We start from the raw sequence: 22,511 nt of genomic DNA, 5'->3' as shown, positions 1-22,511 counted from the left end.
TTTATACCAATGCTGGCTGAACAATGAAGAGAGTACTGTTAAAAAATAACTGGGGATGTTAACACTCGGTGAAGTAAAGTAAAATAGTGCCTGTCAGATAAGATGGTCCAAAAAAGTGTAATTAAGTCTTTTTTGCGTGGTTGATAACATCTTTCCAATGATTACTAAGTTTGTACCCATCATCACGGTTGAAATTATGTGTGTTTGTATATATGTATGGCTTCGTGTACAAACCTTTGATGGTAGCCGGGAGGTTTGCAGAGAACCTTGGTCTCGGAAAAGACAATTTCATGAGAGCCCACCGAGTTGTAGCAATGATCGGCAACGGCAGAAGAATCAGTTCTGCCGTGTTTCAGATCTGACTTGTGCTCGCGAACACGATCAGAAACATGACGTTTCGTTTCTCCAATGTAGCAATCACCACAAATGCAACTCAATTTGTAGACTCCAGGATACTGTAAGTCAGGAACGACATCCTTCACAGATGGAATCAGATCACGAATTTTATGCACTGTACTGAATCGGACTTGGATCTTATGTTTGTTTAGAATTTTGGAGATCTTTTTGGTCACGCCTGCTATGTATGGTAACGTGATGGTTTTGGTCGGAGTTTCATGTGGCTGTTTCTGTGTGGTGGGAGAGACAGCTTGGCGGATAGTACGGTCAGAGTATCCGTTCATCGGGCCCTCAGGATGAACGGATACTCTGACCGTACTATCCGCCAAGCTGTCTCTCCCACCACACAGAAACAGCCACATGAAACTCTGACCAAAACCATCACGTTACCATACATAGCAGGCGTGACCAAAAAGATCTCCAAAATTCTAAACAAACATAAGATCCAAGTCCGATTCAGTACAGTGCATAAAATTCGTGATCTGATTCCATCTGTGAAGGATGTCGTTCCTGACTTACAGTATCCTGGAGTCTACAAATTGAGTTGCATTTTTGGTGATTGCTACATTGGAGAAACGAAACGTCATGTTTCTGATCGTGTCCGCGAGCACAAGTCAGATCTGAAACACGGCAGAACTGATTCTTCTGCCGTTGCCGATCATTGCTACAACTCGGTGGGCTCTCATGAAATTGTCTTTTCCGAGACCAAGGTTCTCTGCAAACCTCCCGGCTACCATCAAAGGTTTGTACACGAAGCCATACAAATATACAAACATAGACATAATTTCAACCGTGATGATGGGTACAAACTTAGTAATCATTGGAAAGATGTTATCAACCACGCAAAAAAGACTTAATTACACTTTTTTGGACCATCTTATCTGACAGGCACTATTTTACTTTACTTCACCGAGTGTTAACATCCCCAGTTATTTTTTAACAGTACTCTCTTCATTGTTCAGCCAGCATTGGTATAAACATGGGCATTTTCGATCTTTTGTCTATCATGTGTATCAGGCCTCCCCTCCCCCTCTCTGTCCATTGTGTTGGCGTGTGCAGCAGCAACCGCGTCCAAGCCGTCGTCCATTTTTTTGGCCCCGCCCCCCCGATGCGTTGTACTTAGCACTCCGTGCTGTCTTTGAGCCCCGCCCCCCTCCCTCCCGATACGTTCCATTCATTGGCTACCACATTCTGATGAGCTCCCCCCCCCTCTCCTCCCCCCTTCAACTTGCTTATAAGGGATTACATCTTGAATCATTGCCTCACTTGATGCAGCTAATTCGGCTGTGACGGTCCCACCTGATGACAGAGACTTGTGTTGCCTCCGAAACGTCGTGATTTTTGTTTTATTTTATTTTCATTAATTTTGATGTTTTACCTACGTGACTTTACCGAAAAAACCTAAGAATATGAATCCTTGCAGTCACGAAAGCTTCAAATCTAGAATTCCTTGCTGTGGTTTTCACACCTGATGATTGCTTTTGTGTTACAATTGAAACGTCGTGCTAATTTTATTTGATTTTTATTATTTTATTACTTCCCTTCTACGTGACTTTACCGAAAGAACCAAGAATATGTGATGTTTCGCTGGGAGCCAAACGTGAATCACCATACCGAACAACACGCAGTAGAACCCAAAAAGACATCGGAAAACCTGCTCAAGAATGTGTTTGTTGAAGTTTATGCTTACCTTTTTTTAAGTTGTACTTTTGAAGTTTATGTTTGTCAAGTTAATTGTTCTGCAAATGTATGCTGTTCAGAGTTTAATAAAAAAGATACTAATGCATAATGACACGTGAAGAGGACTCATCATTGTGTTGCGGTGCAGGTGAATACGTATTCCCTGGGGTTCCCGACACTTCTGACACAAGGAAGTAGTTGGTATTGCGAGGTATTGATAAATGACAGATTAAGTAAGAATAAGTTTAATGTACAGAGTGCATACCGTACAATGATTTAAACAAGTTGAAAGCTTATGATGGATCGGGGAACACGACACAGTCTAGGTCTCTCAAGTATCGTACGATAATTCGATTTACGTAGACAAAACAATGGCAGTTCGAATCCGATTAAGGTATACAGAAAACTTCAATAATTGTAATTACATGACTGCAAGAAAAGCTCAATTGGCTTGTTAATAAACAAGTCTGTCAAAGCTGTGCATCACATTTTAGCGCAATTACAATCTGTGACCTTAAGTACAGCGATGGTATTCGACCGACGGCTCCTGTGCAAAGATCATCCACATAGCTGCCTATGATCCTGCATTGGAGGGCTAACCCAGAATACCTGCCACCAGTAGTACCCTCGCAGAATACAAAAACAAAGGCTTCTGGGTCGTCAATTAAAGCAACGCTTTGTTAGGCCAGAGCAGTAATCCAGCGACAGCCTACAGGCAGCGCGTCAGAGTTAGCAAAATCGGGAAGTGCAGGTTCTCATCATATGCGTTCTTTCCCTCCGTCTTCACCTAAAAACATGCAGACAACAGTTGGCACAATAAAAAAAACACATCAGTAAGAGTAATTCATCAGCACTAATCACTGAAATTCAACGCAGTAATTGTCAGCACATTGAAATGCAGCAGGTGCAGTCGTGTTCATTATTAGCAGAGGAATGGAGACGTCAACACTTCTCACCGCAGAATGGATCGCCCAAACCTGCTGGTCGTACGCTTCCGTTTTCTCAATTTTAAACCCCGATCGCTCGGCGAGGACGCAGAACTTGTCCAGCGTGTTTCCTCTTTGCGGAGCAAACACCAGCACGGTCCCCTTGGACAAAGACCGGCAGAGACACGCAAAACCCTTTGTAGCTCAGTGTGCAAATTCAAACTAACTTAAAACTTTTTATTTTACCAGGTAAGGCCCGCTAAGCAAAATAGATTTTTTTCCAGAAACGACCTGGCCACAAATGACAGGTCAACGAAGTGGCTTATCACGTGGAAATTTATAGCAGCCAAATACTCTAATAAACTCGTCTTGATTTTAAACGCGGAGGGGAAAAACCAGAGGACCCGGAGAAAAATCCACGTGACCACGGGGGAGTACATGCAAACTACAAATATACAGCAGGAGTCAGGGTCGGGATTGAATCCACGACCTCCTGTACACCAGGCGAGGCAGTTAACATCTCGCCACCGTGGCCCCCTTAATGCCCCATCTGAAGACAAGAACTCCACTGTCCCACCACACGAAAATGCCCACGGCGCTCTTGACGGCGTAGCACTCACCCCTGGGGGCAGCAGCCTGTGCAGCGTAGCACTCACCCCTGCAGCCTGTGCAGCGTAGCACTCACCCCTGCAGCCTGTGCAGCGTATCACTCACCCCTGGGCGCAGCAGCCTGTGCAGCGTATCACTCACCCCTGGTCACAGCAGCCTGTGCAACGTAGCACTCACCCCTGGTCACAGCAGCCTGTGCAACGTAGCACTCACCCCTGGTCACAGCAGCCTGTGCAACGTAGCACTCACCCCTGGGGGCAGCAGCCTGTGCAGCGTAGCACTCACCCCTGCAGCCTGTGCAGCGTAGCACTCACCCCTGGGCGCAGCAGCCTGTGCAGCGTGTCCACGAGGGAGGCCCGATAATCATCCACAAAGAGGCTGCAAGGTCACAGAGTCCGTCAGTACATTGCCCCCACAGAAGAACCACTTCCCCCCCGCCCCTCCCCCCTCAGTTGCAATTTACCCTGCAAACAACGGCCTCTAATGAACCGCATCAGAACATCGCACGACAGACGCCGCCATCTCCTCCTCTACCGATGGACAATCAGGAAAGGCCCAGAGTGACTGGTCACCAATCGAAAACCATGGATCACGAATTGTATTGTAATGTCACTTCCCACTTTAATCATTCACCTGTGGGTCTCTATGCATATACGAGCCTCTGCATAACTCTATGCGGCTCTGTGTGAGTAAGAGGGTCTCTAAAAGCCTGCGGATTTTTATACAAATTTAAATTATTAATCTTCACGTGAGTGTCCATCTCAAAACCATGGACCGCACACAAACATTACTGCCCGCTTCGATCATTTACCCATGGGTGTTATGAGTCTGTGGAAGTCTATGGGTTTCTCTGTGATTCTATAGGTCTTTTTACACGTCTATGGCTCTCTATGTAAATGCATTAGTCTCTATGCGAGTCTATGGTCATGTGAGTCTACGGCTCTCTATGTGAGCCTATGTTACGCTAGTGAGTCTATGAATCTCCATGTCGGCCCATGGACCGCACAGAAACACCACTGCCCACAGTAACACAACGCTGGCAGCGTTTCCGTCGCTCGCCACGAGGCTTCTAAGGCCGTCTTCTGGCTCACCCACCAGCCTCCACATGAACGTGTAAACACTGCTCATCAACTCCCCGCCGTCCAAAACAACCCAAATACATTACGACATGCTTACACTGCTGATGTCGTCAAGGAGCATAAAACCATCACGCAAACTACGGTCATCCTCGCGGTGGTTTTTTGCTAACCATCGAACAATGACGGTCAATGCATCGCATATTCTTAGGTTTTTTCGGTAAAGTCACGTAGGTAAAACATTAAAATTAATAAAAGTAAAATAAAATAAAAATCACGATGTTTCGGAGGCAACACAAGCCTACGTCTTCAGGTGGAACCGTCACAGCCACGACAGCTGTATCAAGTAAATGAGAGATTGCAGGAGTTACCACTCCGTTTATATAATGGTTGGAGAGGGGGGAAGGGGCAAGTGCAGCACACTTTTTATTCATATGATAAGGTGAGGCTTAAAGTGTGCTGCACTTGTGTGCTGCACTTGCCCCTTCCCCCCTCTCCAACCATTATATAAACGGAGTGGTAGCTCTTGCAATCTCTCATTTACTTGATACAGCTGTCGTGGCTGTGACGGTTCCACCTGAAGACGGAGGCTTGTGTTGCCTCCGAAACGTCGTGATTTTTATTTTATTTTACTTTTATGAATTTTAATGTTTTACCTACGTGACTTTACCGAAAAAACCTAAGAATATGAATCCTTGCAGTCACGAAAGCTTCAAATCTAGAATTAATGCATCGCATGCTTTCAGATGCGCTTCTGCGGCCGTCTAGAACAATCTCCCTTCCGATGTTAGGAAGCCACTGGAGCTATGCACTTTGTTGGCTACGTGCGGTGCGAAAGAAGTTCAACGTACATACGTACGTAGAGACCCACAGACACCCATACCTACAGAGACCCATAGAGACCCACAGACACCCATACCTACAGAGACCCATAGTCTCTGTAGGTATATAGAGAACGGTTGGGTACGTACTGTAAAAAAAAAGTTCTAAATACGCACGAGACACTACAGTATTGGCCACACTACTTTCCACTGACAAAAAGACTCCAGTCACAAACTCACACACACGTGGCAGGCAACATTATAGCCACCACCACCACGACCCCGACTGCTACACAGTGGCCGTGTGTGCAGAAACACCGCACCGTGTGCACGTCTCCACTCCGGTCCACGCGACACCCCCCCGCCGCCCCACCATCCTCATTTTCACGAATGCCAATCTTGGCTGATGTATAATAGGCAAATTGAGCTCCTGCGCACTTCACGCACCTGATAGTTGGCGAGCATGGAAAGCTGTGCCGTGCGGTGTGTGTGCCGACTCACCAGTCTGCACAAAGCAAGATGTCAAATTTTCCTTCAAGTGGAAAAATGTCCTCCTCGTTATCCCACCGTAGTACTCTAAACAGAAAAATACAGTTACCACTGTTAATTGAAGAAAAAAAAAATCACGTTCATCTAACAGCTTTATTCACGATTCATCAGTCCCCTTTATTGCAAAATGAAACCTTTCGGATGACAGAGCAACCTTCCCAAAACCTTAATTATACAAGAAGTGTATCTGTAATTACTGTCAACTTACCGGCTTGTGACATCTGCGGCAGTAATTAAGCCAGAGGATGTATTTCTTTCCAAAATCGTGCTTACATCCATTAAATAAAACGTTAAGGGCTTTTCCTTCCAATTCAGCAGGACAGTTCAATGGATGTATTGTACGTTGTGAACTTCTTTCGCGCCGTACGTAGCCAACCATGCTAATTGGAGGTTGCGATGCACGCAATAAACCATGTTAACATCGTGCTCAAAATCATCATTTGCAATTTCTAGCCGAGCCATGCGTGACAAGACGTAGAAAAAAACACCACCAATTCTCGCAGACGCACGCTTCCACTCAGGAATCATTCACAAAGGATACTTTTGACGGCCTTGTCATTTCCATCCGTTAATAAAACATCCTTAGCCTCCGATGTGATGGCAACCTGCACGGGGGTAGAAACGTAGCCACAGTTTTAAGGCCCCCCCCCCCCCATGATATCATTATTCACTCCGCAGATTCGGCGTGACGCTTTTATTTCCAACAAGCGTATCTTGCCACGGCGATGACGACGGCGGGCACATTAGCGCTTCGTTTTAATAAGACCTCCGCGCCTGGCGACGGCAAAATTGCCGCGAGGAGCGCTCGCGTTTCCCCGACGCCCCTACGGACGACTGCCTGTCCATCACGACTGCCCCGCGCCGTGGCGCTTTTATAAACGATTCTCGAGCCGAGCGGGGTCCGTGAGCGGTCGTTCACGGCACTCCCGAAGGGAGGAGGAGAGTGGTGTCACGACGCCACTTACCCACGGAGGCCGTCGCCCCCGTGAACCCCGCGTCCCTCGCTTCGAACAATGCAGTGACGCACGCGGGTCAAATCTCGGCATTAAAAATATCTATATAAATGGAGACGCGATTCCTTTAATACGCCTCTACATTCAAGGCACCCAGCGTCGATATCCCTTTGTGAATGCAAGCTACATTTAGCAATTTGCGTTTTGCGAGCGGCGATAAGTGACGATGACATTGAAGTCTCTCTCCAGTTGACAACATCCTTTGTTGTGCGGCGCAACAGAGATGTTCGAAAATGTGCTCAAATTGCTCCCATGTAGGTTCTTACCATGAGCCCGGCCAGGCACGTCATCCCTCCTCCCAGCTCGCAGACCGAGAGCCCTCTGTTTAACGAGAAGCAGGAGGGCAACAACGAGCTCTCGACGGGACCCTCCACGGCTCAAACTGACGCTGGAGCCGCTCTCCTCCGCTACGGAAATGGTTGAGAACAGTGGTTCTTAACCAGATCAGTGGTTCTTAACCAGATCAGTGGTTCTTAACCAGATCAGTGGTTCTTAACCAGATCAGTGGTTCTTAACCAGATCAGTGGTTCTTAACCAGATCAGTGGTTCTTAACCAGATCAGTGGTTCTTAACCAAATCAATGGTTCTTAACCAGATCAGCGGTTCTTAACCAAATCAGCGGTTCTTAACCAGATCAGTGGTTCTTAACCAGAACAGTGGTTCTTAACCAGATCAGTGGTTCTTAACCAGAACAGTGGTTCTTAACCAGATCAGTGGTTCTTAACCGGATCAACGGTTCTTAACCAGATCAGCGGTTCTCAACCAGATCAGCGGTTCTTAACCAGATCAGCGGTTCTTAACCAGAACAGTGGTTCTTAACCAGATCAGTGGTTCTTAACCAGATCAGTGGTTTTTAACCAGATCAGTGGTTCTTAACCAGATCAGTGGTTCTTAACCAGAACAGTGGTTCTTAACCAGATCAGTGGTTCTTAACCAGATCAGCGGTTCTTAACCAGAACAGTGGTTCTTAACCAGATCAGTGGTTCTTAACCAGATCAGTGGTTCTTAACCAGAACAGTGGTTCTTAACCAGATCAGCGGTTCTTAACCAGAACAGTGGTTCTTAGCCAGATCAGTGGTTCTTAACCAGATCAGCGGTTCTTAACCAGAACAGTGGTTCTTAACCAGATCAGTGGTTCTTAACCAGATCAGCGGTTCTTAACCAGAACAGTGGTTCTTAACCAGATCAGTGGTTCTTAACCAGATCAGCGGTTCTTAACCAGAACAGTGGTTCTTAACCAGATCAGTGGTTCTTAACCAGATCAGTGGTTCTTAACCAGATCAGCGGTTCTTAACCAGAACAGTGGTTCTTAACCAGATCAGTGGTTCTTAACCAGATCAGCGGTTCTTAACCAGAACAGTGGTTCTTAACCAGATCAGTGGTTCTTAACCAGATCAGCGGTTCTTAACCAGAACAGTGGTTCTTAACCAGATCAGTGGTTCTTAACCAGATCAGTGGTTCTTAACCAGAACAGTGGTTCTTAACCAGAACAGTGGTTCTTAACCAGAACAGTGGTTCTTAACCAGATCAGTGGTTCTTAACCAGATCAGCGGTTCTTAACCAGAACAGTGGTTCTTAACCAGATCAGTGGTTCTTAACCAGATCAGCGGTTCTTAACCAGAACAGTGGTTCTTAACCAGATCAGTGGTTCTTAACCAGATCAGCGGTTCTTAACCAGAACAGTGGTTCTTAACCAGATCAGTGGTTCTTAACCAGATCAGTGGTTCTTAACCAGATCAGCGGTTCTTAACCAGAACAGTGGTTCTTAACCAGATCAGTGGTTCTTAACCAGATCAGTGGTTCTTAACCAGATCAGCGGTTCTCAACCAAATCAGCGGTTCTTAACCAGATCAGTGGTTCTTAACCAGATCAGTGGTTCTTAACCAGATCAGTGGTTCTTAACCAGATCAGTGGTTCTTATCCAGAACAGTGGTTCTTAACCAGAACAGTGGTTCTTAACCAGATCAGTGGTTCTTAACCAGAACAGTGGTTCTTAACCAGATCAGTGGTTCTTAACCAGATCAGTGGTTCTTAACCAGATCAGTGGTTCTTAACCAGATCAGTGGTTCTTAACCAGAACAGTGGTTCTTAAGCTCAGGTGCACACAAACTCCTGGAGGTGCGAGATGCCCTTTCTGGGGCTGCGAGACACGGCCAGATTTTTTTTCGAAGGTAAATCGTCGAAACACAAATTAAGCACAGGGACGTAAGCACAACTTACTATGTTTCATGCAACCTACGTATTTATTAACATTATAGCTTTTTTACGATTGAGAACCAAAGAGGTGCAAGGCTGCCGTAAACGTTCAGAACCACTGGTTTAGAAGCACAACCCGCACGTTTCCTTACCTGAACATGTGCCTGTGTTTAATGCAGTAGAATGCCATGACCTCTTCTGCAGGCCACACACCTGGATCGATGGACATAGGAGGGGGCAAGGGGGACATACGCGTTCAGTTGAACAGAGAACTCGGAACAGAGAAGCCCAAACAGCAGAACAATGCAGGCATGAACATTTGTTAACCCGTCAAATATGTGCAAAGCCGTATGAATGCAAAACCAATTTATATTCCGATGAAAATAAATAAATTCTGTTTTGAATATGCACAGCACTTTTATAAATCCACTGGATGAGGTCCTCCCCACGTCATGTCGATTATGGTGTTTAACCATACTTCACCACACTGGGAATAGGACCAGTTCAGACATCATTCGCCAACTATGATAGCCGTGGCTGGAAATTTAATTCAGGTCGGCGGGTTCATAGTGTAATGTGTTAACCACTAAACTACTGCTCCATCCCCATTTGTATTTCAGCTATCGAAATTCTGGAACCCTTTCAACTTTCTAATTCTCATCACAAGAGCCCCTTATGCACATGCCACTGGGCTGTCCGATGCTCAAGGTAAGGGCTCTCCCTGACTACGACAAGGCCCATTCATTGCAGTGCAGCAATTGCATGAAGTTCATGCCCGTGTTTCCTTGGTGGGCTGTGGGTAATACCATCACTGACGATGTTCCGTTTCATCTCAAGTGCGCGTTTACAGCGCTTTGTCCACCCACTGCTGGATGATGCTGTATCTATCACGGGGGGATTGTTTCACCATACTTTACACCATGTTGGTCGGTGTGGGTTGTGGAAGGGGCGGGGGGACCTTGGACAGCATCAGATGTCACTGGCCACTGTCAGTTATCCATAGCTGAGAATCAAACGCGGGTCGATGGGTTTATGGCGCAGACCTCTAACCGCTGCAGCACCGCTCCAGCCTTTTGTATAAATCCCCGGTGGTTATCCCTCCGATATGAGGCTGCGCCGCTGGCGATAGCGGCCTTTTATTTATTTGTGCCCGCACATCATTACCGACGCAGGCCCTTCAATGTTGTTGTGTCCATCCAGCAAACGAGTTTCTTGCCCAAACTGGAAACAAACGTAAACGCTCGCTTGCACCGTCGCAGGCAATCGCCTTCCTTACGTGCACAGCGCCCCCCCCCCCCCCCCCCCATGATAGTGGAGAGAGAGCGAGAGAGCGGCTGTGGGAAACACAACGCTGGCCGAGACAGCCTGACCTCCAGGCCCGGCTACGGTCACCCCGCTCCTCCGCGCCGGTGGAGGGGGTTGAAGGACTGCCCTCTAATTGGTCGCACTCTTCCTGCGACAAACCCGCGGATTGAAAGGCTCTACCTTTTTAATAGCGGCCCTTACGGCGCTAATGACATGCGGCTTGACTGTCCGTCACGCACGCGTGAGATGCAAATTTGCAAAGGGGGGGGGGGGGGGGTCTCCGTTCGGTGCCTTCCATTCCATTCCTCAGTGACATTCACAACTACCCTAAGTACAAAGTGTCACGCAAGCTAATGGCATTAAACTCATACATTACGCCGCCGCACACCATTAATTACCTCGCAGGTCAGGATCGGAGAGGTACGAAACTACCCCCCCCTCCCCATCCAGCCCCCCCCCCCCCCCAGGGCCACGGTAATTGAATTCGTCGTGACGTGAAAAATCGCCGGTTAGAAAGCGTATATTCATCCAGTCCCAGCAGGGGAAGTTCACAGAGAAGTGTCTGCTGCCGAAAAAAATATTAAGTCAAACTTTTGGAAGTTGTGCAATTGCCATCCACACACACACACGCGTGCATGATGGTACAAGCTACTTTGTCCTTTTGAGCGTTTGTAACATTCCACACCTTCCAAGCACTAAATGATCCGACAAGAGTTGATTCTGCTAAGTACATCTCTACACAGGCTGGCTTAGCAGCATTAGGGGGGGCCAAAAGCCTCTTGAAATGGCGAGCAGCCGCACTGCTGCTCAACGAGGCAGGCGCGAGCCACGGCGCTTCAGCGAGCCACGGCGCTCGGGGAGAACGGCTCCGCGAGGTCGCGGCGAGGAGAAGCGCGCTCTGGCCGCTCTTCATAAAGAACTCCACCGTTAAGTTGTTCTCCCCCGCCTCCCTCATTTCACACTCCACTGCGCGCCTTTGTCCACCGGCTTTGCGCTGCTGGTAACAGGGTTGCCGGGGGATTAGGACTCCCGCGCCACCCCTCCCCCGTCCCTCTGTCGTTGTTTGTAGGACATGGCCGACCTGCACTCCCCGACCCTGCATTGCCCCCCCCCCACCTTACTCCCCACACACAGCCGGCGGTGGCCGGAGGCGGCGGCTGGGCACGGGGGCGGAAGAGACGGCGTGCGACAGCGGGGGATTAGCGGCAGCTCCCCGCGGCGCTCCGCTCCGCCAGCGCCGAGAACACCCGCGCGGCTCCACGATCCGGAGAGAAAGCGCAACGCTGCCAGAACGAAGCGGGCGGACAGAGAGGGGGGGGGGGGCGCGAGCGCCACTCTGCGCGCGCTTCGATGCGGCGTACGACGTTTTAGCTCTACGCGCCGGCAAGCTTCTTGTTGAATTCGGCGCTCGAAGAATGTTCCGCCGCGTAGAGCGAAACGTCGTGCGCCGTGTCAAACAACACACTTGAGAACACGCGGGAAGACCGTGAGACACGGCCGCGAAAAGCTACGCGCAGGGCGGGGAGGTCGGCTCCGCGACAAGCGAGGGTCACCGGCGGGGAGAGAGAGAGAGAGGGAGAGAGAGAGAGAGGGAGGGAACTCCGCGGCTCTGGCTCCGTGGCTCCTTCAGTGGCAGCCTCTCAAGAGCCGCAGGGTTACGGGAAGCGACCCGCTGCAGGACCGACGTGTCTGCTGCGAGCGTGGCTGCCGTGTGACGCGCTCACGGGGCGCAGAGTTCTCACCGGCCTCTGGGAAATCTCCGTGGACTCGAGTCGAAATTAAAAAGCCTTCCAACGCGAAAGTCGGCAAATTCCATTTCCGTGAGTTTTAACAAGCTTACGACAAAAGGGACGCGACTGTTGTGCACCCCCTTTTGAGAAGAACATTTCCCGACGTCAAAGGCAACTTGGTGGAAACAGTGCAGAGGGGGGGGGGGCGATGGCGCAGTGCGAGCGCCGGGCTGCGGCTCGGCAGTGCTTCAGATCGCACGCACGCGGCGCGGGGAGACGACACGGGATCTTCCGTGATCTTGAAAGCTTAATTATACATCACGCCTGCAGGCCTGAAGGGTCTAATCAAATGCAATATCCCGCGTCCGTGTCACGACGGCTCTAATTTCATCTCAATCACCAACGAGGGGGTTTTACACCGAGATGCCGAACAAATCCTCGTGCGGCTTTACGGCCTTACTTAAGATACAAATTGTGTTACACCCGCCAATTTAAAAGTGTTCTTCGGATCCGTAGCGGCCCCGGAGTGTTTGCGGAGAGCGGCCGTGGCGCTTCCCACCGCGCTCGCTGAGAGCGGGCGCTCCGTGTGCGCCAGCGCTCGCTCGACCCCCCCCCCCTCGCGCGCCCAGACGCGGCGAGAAAGGTTCAAATTAGCGGCGGCAGGCGGGTCGTGGGCCGGCGCCGTTGCCTGGAGACTAAAAGGGTCCCCTCCGGCGAGTGTCCGAGAGTTAACATTAGCGAGGAGGTAATGAGCGGGCGCGAGGCGTTAGCGGAGGCATGACGGGGGGGGGGGTGCCACCCGCAGCTTCATTAGCTCATCTGAGGGGGCCCCCCCCCCCATTGCCAACACTCTGTGCGCTCCTCACCCCACTTTGCCGACACCGCTACATTCCTCCGATACTTTTGAGTGGAACCTGGTGAGGGGGCAACGCTGGCCGCCGAGACAACGGTGGGCCGTGAGGGCACGGCGGGGGTGGGGTAGCTCGTGCTGCGGGGTGGCGGGGCACCATTACACCCCCCCCCCACGCCCACGTGGACATTTGCTTGTTCATCCAGGAGAGCCACGCTGAGTCGTACGACTCTATGTCGTACAACTCTTTGTCGTACGACTCTTTGTCCAGAGGGCACCTTCATTGGGTTTTTATTTTCAGATGCGTTCGGCCAATTAATGGCGGGATCTGTTTATGATTTGTGTATGAGGCTGTACTTGGCCTACTCCCTGCATATCTTTGTTTCACAGCTCACAAAAACATCACGAAAACATCACAACGCTACAGCCTTCGTTCTCAGTCAGTGCTCTCTTCAACAGTACCTAGGGCAAGCACTCAAATGGGGAAACAATAATTTTCCCATCATTCTCCTGTTATGAATTACAAAGATTTTCAAGCTGGAGAAGGGGGTATCACTGTCTGAATTCAAAGCTCTGATAGAAGAAAATGTCATTGACCACTGCAATTGTTTTTAATGTTTTGCACTGTACTATTTCGTGTTGTGCTTGTGGTGATTTCTTTTTGCTGACTTCTTGCCAGGTCCCCCTCGCAAAAGAGGTGATTAACCTCAAGGTTTTTTTTACCTGGCTAAATAACGGTGAATCAAATAAATTAATTACACAACAAGTGGGAGGAGGAAACCAGAGGACTCGGAGAAAACCGACGCCTTGTGCGAGGGGGCAATGCTCCATCGCCTTACAGATGGAAACCGCTGGCGATTAGTCCACTTGCTGTAGCGCCATCTCCTGGCGAGCCAGGGCGTGGCACCTCCTCGACGCCCACAGGAGGGGAGTTTCACAACGTCTTTGTGTGATCCACCAACCCCTGATGCCTCCACAGTGCTAGCTTACAGGCCACGTGCATACCCACCGCTGCCCGGAAGTGGTGATTCAAACACAAAACAACTTCATCCAGCGCCCTCTTCCTGTGTTTGTGGTGTGCAGATGCAAACCCGGGTGCTCGCGTAAAGCGCCATGGGAAAACGGGTCTCCAATTTTCCGCGTGTCTAAAAACCGAAGCGTTTGGTATTCAAAAAATACGAAAGAAAAACCCTTGAAGGAGAGGTGGCCGGGTGGCTCAGAGGTGAGAGCGATCAGCTTGCACCGCTGAGATCCGCGGTTGGAATCCGGTTGCGATTCAACTGGGTTCTCCAATGTCGTGAGCCGATGGTCTCAGCTCATTCATCGATGACTGCACAAGTAAAATTCGGTTTGGCACTAAATTTGGCTGAATTCCAGCTCCAAGAATAAAAAATGTTGCCTGTCATGTGATGAAGACGACTCTGAGTGGCAGAGCGATTGGGAAAGTGCTGCCTCCCCTACTTTGCGAATCACAGGTCATTTGAAGGGATCTCAGAAGTAGTTCTGCGACATGTACTTCAGCGGACCTGTCCTCTAACACGAAGGGTTGTACTGCCATGTGAGAGATCCAAATGTGTTCTTCACATCAGGACTGGACACTGATAGCACAATCAGGACAAGGGTGGAGAATTTTTGCTTAAACAATAAAAAAATTAACAAGACACCTTCCATATAAAAATAGCCGTGAACATAACCGTGTACTAAAAGAACAAGTAAAATAATCGTTGATTTAAAATCATTTCACTATCACCGAAATCTCTGCTCAGAGGATGGAACATCACACGAAGTCAAAGGCCGCTCAAATGGGAATGTATCCCTTCACGTAACCACGTAAACCATTTAATTGCCGACGCGGGACAAACAACCCGGACCCCCACGGCCGTCCTTTGTACGCTCACGACAATGAGGACACAGAGCCCCCCGCGGGGGTTACGGGGCGGCGGTCAAAGCCGGGCCGGCGCTGGGCGGCACCGAGCGGCGTGCCCCCCCGCCGATGAGGCCGCGGTCCGGGAGCCGCGGTGCTGAAGCAGCAGCGGCCACACGCCGCCACGGCCCCCTGCCGTGAGTGACAGCAGAGGTGATTAGAGTAATGGGTGGACGAGGTTGTTGCCCCGCCCACCCGCTCGGATCCCACGCAGTGGAAGATCGAACGGAGTCGCCGGTGGGCAAGCGGAACGTAAACTAGCAGAAGTCTGTGCCTATAGCTCATCGGATCCGTCCAGTACGATAAATATTCTGAAGTGGGCGTGTGGATCCGCTTGGGCCCGTGCGTCGATCGTGCCGTGGCTCGCTCCGAAGAGAGCGCGGGGAGATTGGCACGAGGTCGCAGTGCCACCGTGTATCGGGTTGTCACAAGCGTCCCACTTGGAAAACGTTCCGGCAGTCACACGAGCGACAGAGTGCGCAGGCTGCGCAACTGCACCAGGTCCTGCAGGGTACAAAGAGGTAGGCGGGAGGGGCAGGGCGCACGGGGGGGGCCCCATTTCGACTCCTCGCGCCGGGGACCGTGCCCGAGCGCGCTGCAGGAAGCAGGGGCTCCAGAAACGATGCCTGGAGGGGCATCTTTTATAATCCGCCAGAAGGCTATTTAATTAAAACGTCTCTGGAACTCGTCTAATGCAAAGTGGCGCATCACATGAGCGACGCTGGTGTCGGCAGAATTAAGCCACCGGTACAAAAGTCCGAGACGCTTTGCCGCTCCAATGGGCGTGCGGCGCTCCCCTGCAGCCCTGGGCCAGCGGCGGACAATCCCACACTTGGACGGCGGTGGCGAGCCATCGCAGGGCACCACATTGCACGGAAACAGCGCCACTTTGCACGAGGAGGACTCCCGACGGTTAGATGAACTTGCGAACTTCCCATCGGAAGCCACGTCAGCCACCCAGGCCTTTTGTCGCAGCCTCCGGTCAACCTTCCCCGGTGGGGGTGTCGCTCATTCCCCTCTGCAGCTCCCTTCCCCCAGCCATCTGTGCTGTTGACTCCTTGCCCCTGTTCAAGTCCAGATTTCAAGACCTTCCTTTTTACCTTTTTATCTCTGCCTATGACCGACGACCGCCTCGAAGTAGGAAATAAACACCTTGAGACGAGGCTGCATTCACACGCAGCACATTCTAGACATTCACACGCCGCACATCTCGGACACAAACGCACGCCGCACCGTGCGTTTGTGTCTGGGATGTGCGGCGTGTGAATTGACGCCGCCCACCGACCGTCTGCGAGTGTGTGTAGGCCCATAATTGCTTGTGCACGTGCGTGTAGATAGGTGCGTCGGTGCGTGGATTTGTGAGCCTGGGATGTGTCGTGCCGCGTCGTGAGCGCGTACTCACACACGTTGCCCGTGTTGTCGAAGCTGTTGAGGACGTCTTTGAGATTGACGGCGCCCACCGACTGTCTGCGAACACACAAATCAAGCGGCGGCGCTAATGTTCCACCTCATTATTCCAATTACCTTCACGAGTAACAACCTTGCCAGTGTACACATCGGCACTTAATGGGGCTCTCAGGCTGCCGAGTAACGCGAGGGCAATTTGACTGTCGCCCGCGACGTTGTTATGAAGATGAGCCGCCGGCGATGATGAGCTGCGAGGAGGAGGAATTGGCTCCGTAGCCAAGGGGGCTCACGGGGATAATTCGGGCCCTAATTTAGAGGCGAAGCCCGCGAATGCCTGCGTGACAAATTCACAAATAGTAAAAGGTACAACAAGGAAACTGAGTATTCTTGGTTCTTTCGGTAAAGTCACGTAGAAGGGAAATAATAAAATAAATTAAACAATAAAATTATCACGACGTTTCGATTGCAACACAATCAATCATCATCAGGTGTGAAAACCACAGCAAGACAATTTGAAAAAAGTGGCGTTTTTTCTTGCTGTGGTTTAACACCTGATGATGATTGCTTGTGTTGCAATCGAAACGTCGTGAGAATTTTATTGTTTTACTTTAATTATTTTATTATTTCCCTTTTACGTGACTTTACCGAAAGAACCAAGAAAATGAATCCCTGCAGTCAAGAAAGCTTTCAATCGAAATTTAAAGGAAACTGAGATTTGGACCACATCTGGGAAGTTAGTTCTGGGTGCATTTGGTTCGTGTGCGAGTGGCTATGTGGGTGTGTGTGCAGGTGAGTGGCAGTGTAGCGGCTAGCGCGCTGCACTACGATCCCAGCGACCCCAGTTCAAATCCTGCTCATGACCGATAACAGTGACGATTATCTGTACTGGTTCTGGGTCTCCCCGAGGTCGGACTCAGCCTCAAATGAGTACCTGGTGCGGTGTGTAAACATCAGCACCAGGGAGACAAAGGCGGCTGGCCATGGTGCTGGCCACCCACCCCCTCGTGTCTCATTCCGGCCTTCATAGGTGCTCGCTAACAGCACTTGCCCCAATGGTCTGTTCAGGCTATACGGGAGATCTTTGTCTTTGTAGGTTGTGCGTGGGAGTGTGTGCGTGTAGGTGCTTTCGTGTGACTGAATGGGTGCATGGGTTTGTGAGTGCATGTGTCAGTCGGTTGTGTGTGGTAGGGTGTGTGCGTGGAAAGGTGTGTGCAAGTGTGTGGATGCATGGGTGTGCGAGCACGGGTGAGTGGGTTGTGTTGGTGCGTGGATGTTATAATTTATACCGCGCCTCCCATGCAAGCACATCCAATCACCAGGACAAAGGGGTATTTGAAATAATTACTCAGTGATAAAGTGATTACAGCTAAAACACAATGTTCAGTAACAATTAAGCGTAGACGATATACACGGCAAATGAAAATAAACTAAATTGAAAAGTAAAAATGTTCTTGAGCCTACTCTCTGCGAGTGTGTGTAGCTTCATAATTGCTTGTGGACGTGCGTGTAGCTAGGTGCGTGAGTGCGCAGATTTGGGAGTCTGGGATGTGTATATGCATGAGTGTTGTGTGCGATTGGATTCATTACGTGTGTTCATAATTACACGTGTGGGTTTGTGAGTGTAGTTTGTGCTTCGGATGGCTAAAACGCAGCTATTTGCTACAGTGGGGAACACAGGTGGTGCATCTGCCAGTCATCTGTTAGTCAACCCACGGCACTTGGGTCTGTCCTGTGACCTCCTGTCAGCAACGAGCCTTCGATACTTCACATGACCTCAAAGTGGACCTCGTCTGGCATCAGCGCCATAGTGATGTCACTGCCACTTAGTGGCGAATGGCAGCCGTAGTTGTTGTTGGAACCAGAAATGATTGTGCGAGGAGCACACAGATCCTTAAAAGGTCTAGACACAGTCCCATCAGTGAGCTCCTCCGGCAAGTGAGGCTGCATTGGCTGGGTCATGTAGATCACATGCCCAGCCAGCACATGCGCAAGCAGCTTCTGCTTGGCTGGATAGATGGGGCTAAGCGGGCACGGCATGGGCTAATAGAAGGACTGATGTGGTACACAAATATGTGGAGTTGTTTGGACTTGTAGATGACTCGTACCAACAGTGTCAAGATCGACCTCTGTGGAGCAAGCACCTACAGTGGAGAGCAGAGAAGCGATGCTCACAAGAATGAACAGAGCACCGGGTGGCTAAAACGCAGCAAGTTGGCACAGTAAGGAGCACAATCAGTTAATCCATTGCACGTGGGTCTGTCCCGTGACCTCCTGTCAACGGGCCTTCGACACTTCACGTTCCCTCAAAGTGCACCTAGTGTGGCACCAACGCTGCAGTGACCTTAAGCACAAAGTGTTTGTTACAAATGAGCCACAATACCTTGTTGATCTCGCCAAGGAGCATAAACCATCACGCAAACTCCGGTTATCCTCGCAGAAGCTTTTGACTAACCATCGAACAAAGACGGTCATTTTATCGCGTGCTTTCAGATGGGCTTCTGCGGCCATCTGGAATGCTCTTCCTTCCGATATTAAGAAGCCACTGGAGCTATGGACTATTAAATCTAGATTTAAAACTAATTTCTCTCGTACTGCCTTTTGTGCTGAGTTTGTTGTCCTTCCAATGAGTACGGTTGGCTACGTACGGTGTGAAAAAAGTTCAACATACATACGCAGTGGCGAATGGCAGTTGTTGTTGTAGTATCCAATGCGGTAGTCCAGCGGTTAGCGCGAGCGCTAGGAACTCGGTAAATCCTAGTTCGATTTGCGATATGAACTAGGCCCAGGCCTGCCCAAGGTCTATTCGGCTTCAAATGAGTACCTACTGTGATGTTTAAACATCGCCACTCGGGAGACAAAGCCAGCCACGCGTGGTGCTGGCCACCCACCCCCTCGTGTGCCGTGCCAGCCCTCATAGGTGCTCGCAAACAGCACTTGCCCCAACAGTCAGTCACAGCCTACGTGGGGGGGGTCTGTCGTGTAGCATGTGGCAGTGGCAGCATCCCCTCACCGGATGAGCGCATGGTGCGGCAGCATCTGTGAGCAGGAGAATCGGAGCCACTCGGCTCCACCCGGGGCCTCCTCGTCCTCCCCGTGCCGCTCCACCCTGAAGAGCCCAAACGAAGCGAAGCGACGCACGGAGGCGGAGGCAGCCCTCGGCTCCACGCAGCCAGAGCGTAACGCCTGTGGAGGGGAGGGAGAGACCATCGCGGACCACCCCCCGTCAAGTCACGGTCAGCAACGGAGTTCTGCGTGGGGGTCCCCGACGACTGTGGACCCCGATAGAAGCAGCCTGTGGAGGCTTTCATCCGGCAGGGAATTGACTGACGATGATGACGTTTTCATGTTTGTGCGTGATTTTGTTTTATCGCTCCCGTAGCGTAACACACAGCTGCAGATTACCAATTTGAAAGGCGCTTTATGAAAAATGAGTTTATTATTCTAATATTATTTCATTGCAAATTGTCGTTTTAGTGACCCAGGTGAATGTTGTAAATTAAACTACCCCGGTCTCTTGAGTTCTAGGTAAACAAATACTCCTGACTTGATCATATATCATCATTCATTCACTGCTTGACGTGGGCACCACGCACAAGTCCTAAGCAGTTGACACTGCATTTATTTCACGACATTCTAATAAATGTCGGAGTCTATTTTGAAACCAGAATCAGCCAGTTGGTTCGGTAGAGCGAGCGGCTCGCAATCGGATGGTTGCGAGGTCAAATCCCGGTTAGGGGCGGTTGACGAAGCTCATCATCCCTTCGGGGTGTATAAAATGACTCCCGCTTTGTGGGGAAGTCAACCAGTGGTGGTCCTATGGATATACTATCACCTGCCATAGGAGCGTGGAATTCCACCACAAGCTCTGCAGAGCTGTGAATAGGAGATAAGCAACAATACCTCACTCTGACATAGGTAGGAGCACACGTGACATGATAATCAGCCAAAGTTTCCGAGACAACCAATTACATTGCGCAACACTCCAGTGTAACAACAACCAACACGCTTCGATGGCATAATTGTTGTACGCTTAAAATATACCGATGATGATTGGTGCAAAGTAAAACAAAATTGGAGTTTTCAACCCTCTTGCCAAATGGCGATACAATTTCTGAGAATATGATGATCAGGTAGCAGATTGCTGGGGCTGTGGTTGCTGGTAATTATCACACGGAAAGTTGCTTGCCACAAATGAACCACAGCACCTTTGCTGATCTCGTCAACGAACATAAACCATCATCGCGTGAACTCCGCTCATTTTCGCAGTATCAGCGGCTTTTGCCGAGCTATCCAACAAAGATGGTCAACATCATCGCACGCTTTCAGATGCGCTTCTGCGGCCGTCTGAAACGCTCTTCCTTTCGATATTACGAAGCCACTAAAGCTTTGCACTTTTAAGTAATCTTGATTGAAAACGAATTTCTTTAGAATTATTTTTTATGTGTTTCGTTTGTTGTCCTTTCCCGCATCTCCAATTAGCGTGGTTAGCTACGTATTGTGCAAAAGAAGATCAACATACACACATACACCTCCTCATGCATCCTCTGCTGATGCTCTATAGGCAGCCGTGGTTACTGAGAGTGGCATGTAGTCTGAGTCTTTACCCGGCTCATTGAGCCACGAGATTCTCCCCGGCTCTGCCATAGTCTGGCTCAATGAGCCGCAGTCTCTACCCCGCTCTGCCATAGTCTGGCTCACTGAACCGCAGTCTCTCCCTGGCTCTGCCATAGTCTGGCTCACTGAGCCGCAGTCTCTCCCCGGCTCTGTCATAGTCTGGCTCACTGAGCCGCAGTCTATCCCTGGCTCTGCCATAGTCTGGCTCACTGAGCCGCAGTCTCTCCCTGGCTCTGCTATAGTCTGGCTCACTGAGCCGCAGTCTCTCCCTGGCTCTGCCAAAGTCTGGCTCAATGAGCCAGTCTCTCCCCAGCTCTGCCATAGTCTGGCTCAATGAGCCACGAGTCTCTACCCGGCTCTAGCATAGTCTGGCTCACTGAGCCTCAGTCTCTACCCGGCTCTGCCATAGTCTGGCTCAATTAGCCGTCTCTACCCAGCTCTGCCATAGTCTGGCTCAATGAGCCGTGAGTCTCTACCCGGCTCTGCCATAGTCTGGCTCACTGAGCCGCGAGATTCTCCCCGGCTCTGCCATAGACTGGCTCACTGAGCCGGTCTCTCCCCGGCTCTGCCATAGTCTGGCTCACTGAGCCGCAGTCTCTCCCCGGCTCTGCCATAATCTGGCTCACTGAGCCGTGAGTCTCTCACGGCTCTGCCATAGTCTGGCTCACTGAGCCGCAGTCTCTACCCGGCTCTGCCATAGTCTGGCTCAATGAGCCGCAGTCTCTACCCGGCTCTGCCATAGTCTGGCTCAATGAGCCGCAGTCTCTACCCGGCTCTGCCATAGTCTGGCTCACTGAGCCGCAGTCTCTACCCGGCTCTGCCATAGTCTGGCTCAATGAGCCGCAGTCTCTACCCGGCTCTGCCATAGTCTGACTCAATGAGCCGCAGTTTCTACCTGACGCAGGATTTCCCACCGCTGCGCCGCCTTCGCGTCTCCTCTCGCTTCCGTGGCCATCTTGGTACGGGAAAAGCCGTTGCCACGGAGACGCTGCCTGACGTCACAGCGCAAGCCGCGACAGCCAATGGGAGGAGACACCGCCCCCACCCACCAACCCACAAGCCCCCTACCCCCCCCCTATCCAACACGACCCACCCACCCCCCATCACCACCCCACCCCCCATCACCCCCACCCAACATGGCCAACCGTCAACTCCCACGCGGTCCCGTACGCAACCTCCGGGAGCAACTCGGAAATCCGTCGCCGTTAATAGTTCCGGAGCCCATTTTATTTTAGTTCCGACTTCCTCCAGCCAGCTGCACGACGACAACAACATTGCGCGTTACCCGTGATGCCCCGCGCCGGTCAACATGGCGGCGCGCACGCGGCGCTTCCGGCACGTGTTGGTCCAGCGTGGACGGGCTTGAGGCTGGAGGTGCGCGGGCTTGAACGATCCACAAAGTCCATAACGTCCCA

At 50.7% G+C, this 22,511-nt stretch overlaps 1 protein-coding gene across 1 annotated transcript; it reads right to left on the bottom strand.

Moving 5' to 3' along the window:
• Positions 1–2,335: 2,335 nt before the first annotated feature.
• On the bottom strand, positions 2,336–22,063 carry CAMKMT (calmodulin-lysine N-methyltransferase). Its single transcript, XM_078872120.1, has 11 exons — positions 21,992–22,063; positions 19,493–19,665; positions 16,478–16,542; positions 9,419–9,479; positions 7,337–7,391; positions 6,599–6,662; positions 6,266–6,332; positions 6,010–6,084; positions 3,926–3,989; positions 3,033–3,164; positions 2,336–2,863 (listed from the first exon to the last, which is right to left on the bottom strand). Exons 1-11 carry the CDS (start codon positions 22,049–22,051, stop codon positions 2,786–2,788), a joined length of 894 nt encoding a protein of 297 aa, XP_078728246.1. The 5' UTR covers positions 22,052–22,063; the 3' UTR covers positions 2,336–2,785.
• Between the last annotated feature and the right edge of the window lie 448 nt (positions 22,064–22,511).

Source organism: Lampetra fluviatilis, chromosome 33 (genome assembly GCF_964198595.1).
Source record: "Lampetra fluviatilis chromosome 33, kcLamFluv1.1, whole genome shotgun sequence".
NCBI classification, from domain to species: Eukaryota; Metazoa; Chordata; class Hyperoartia; order Petromyzontiformes; family Petromyzontidae; genus Lampetra; species Lampetra fluviatilis.
This window is presented reverse-complemented; position numbering and strand designations above follow the sequence as displayed.

Coding starts and splice junctions, on each gene's coding strand:
- CAMKMT (XM_078872120.1), bottom strand. CDS start 22,051: ATGGCCACGGAAGCGAGAGGAGACGCGAAGGCGGCGCAGCGGTGGGAA. Junction 19,666..21,991: donor GGTGGGAAATCCTGCGTCAG/GTAGAAACTGCG, acceptor TCCCCTCCACAG/GCGTTACGCTCTGGCTGCGT. Junction 6,333..6,598: donor AAATGACAAGGCCGTCAAAA/GTATCCTTTGTG, acceptor TTTATTTAATGG/ATGTAAGCACGATTTTGGAA.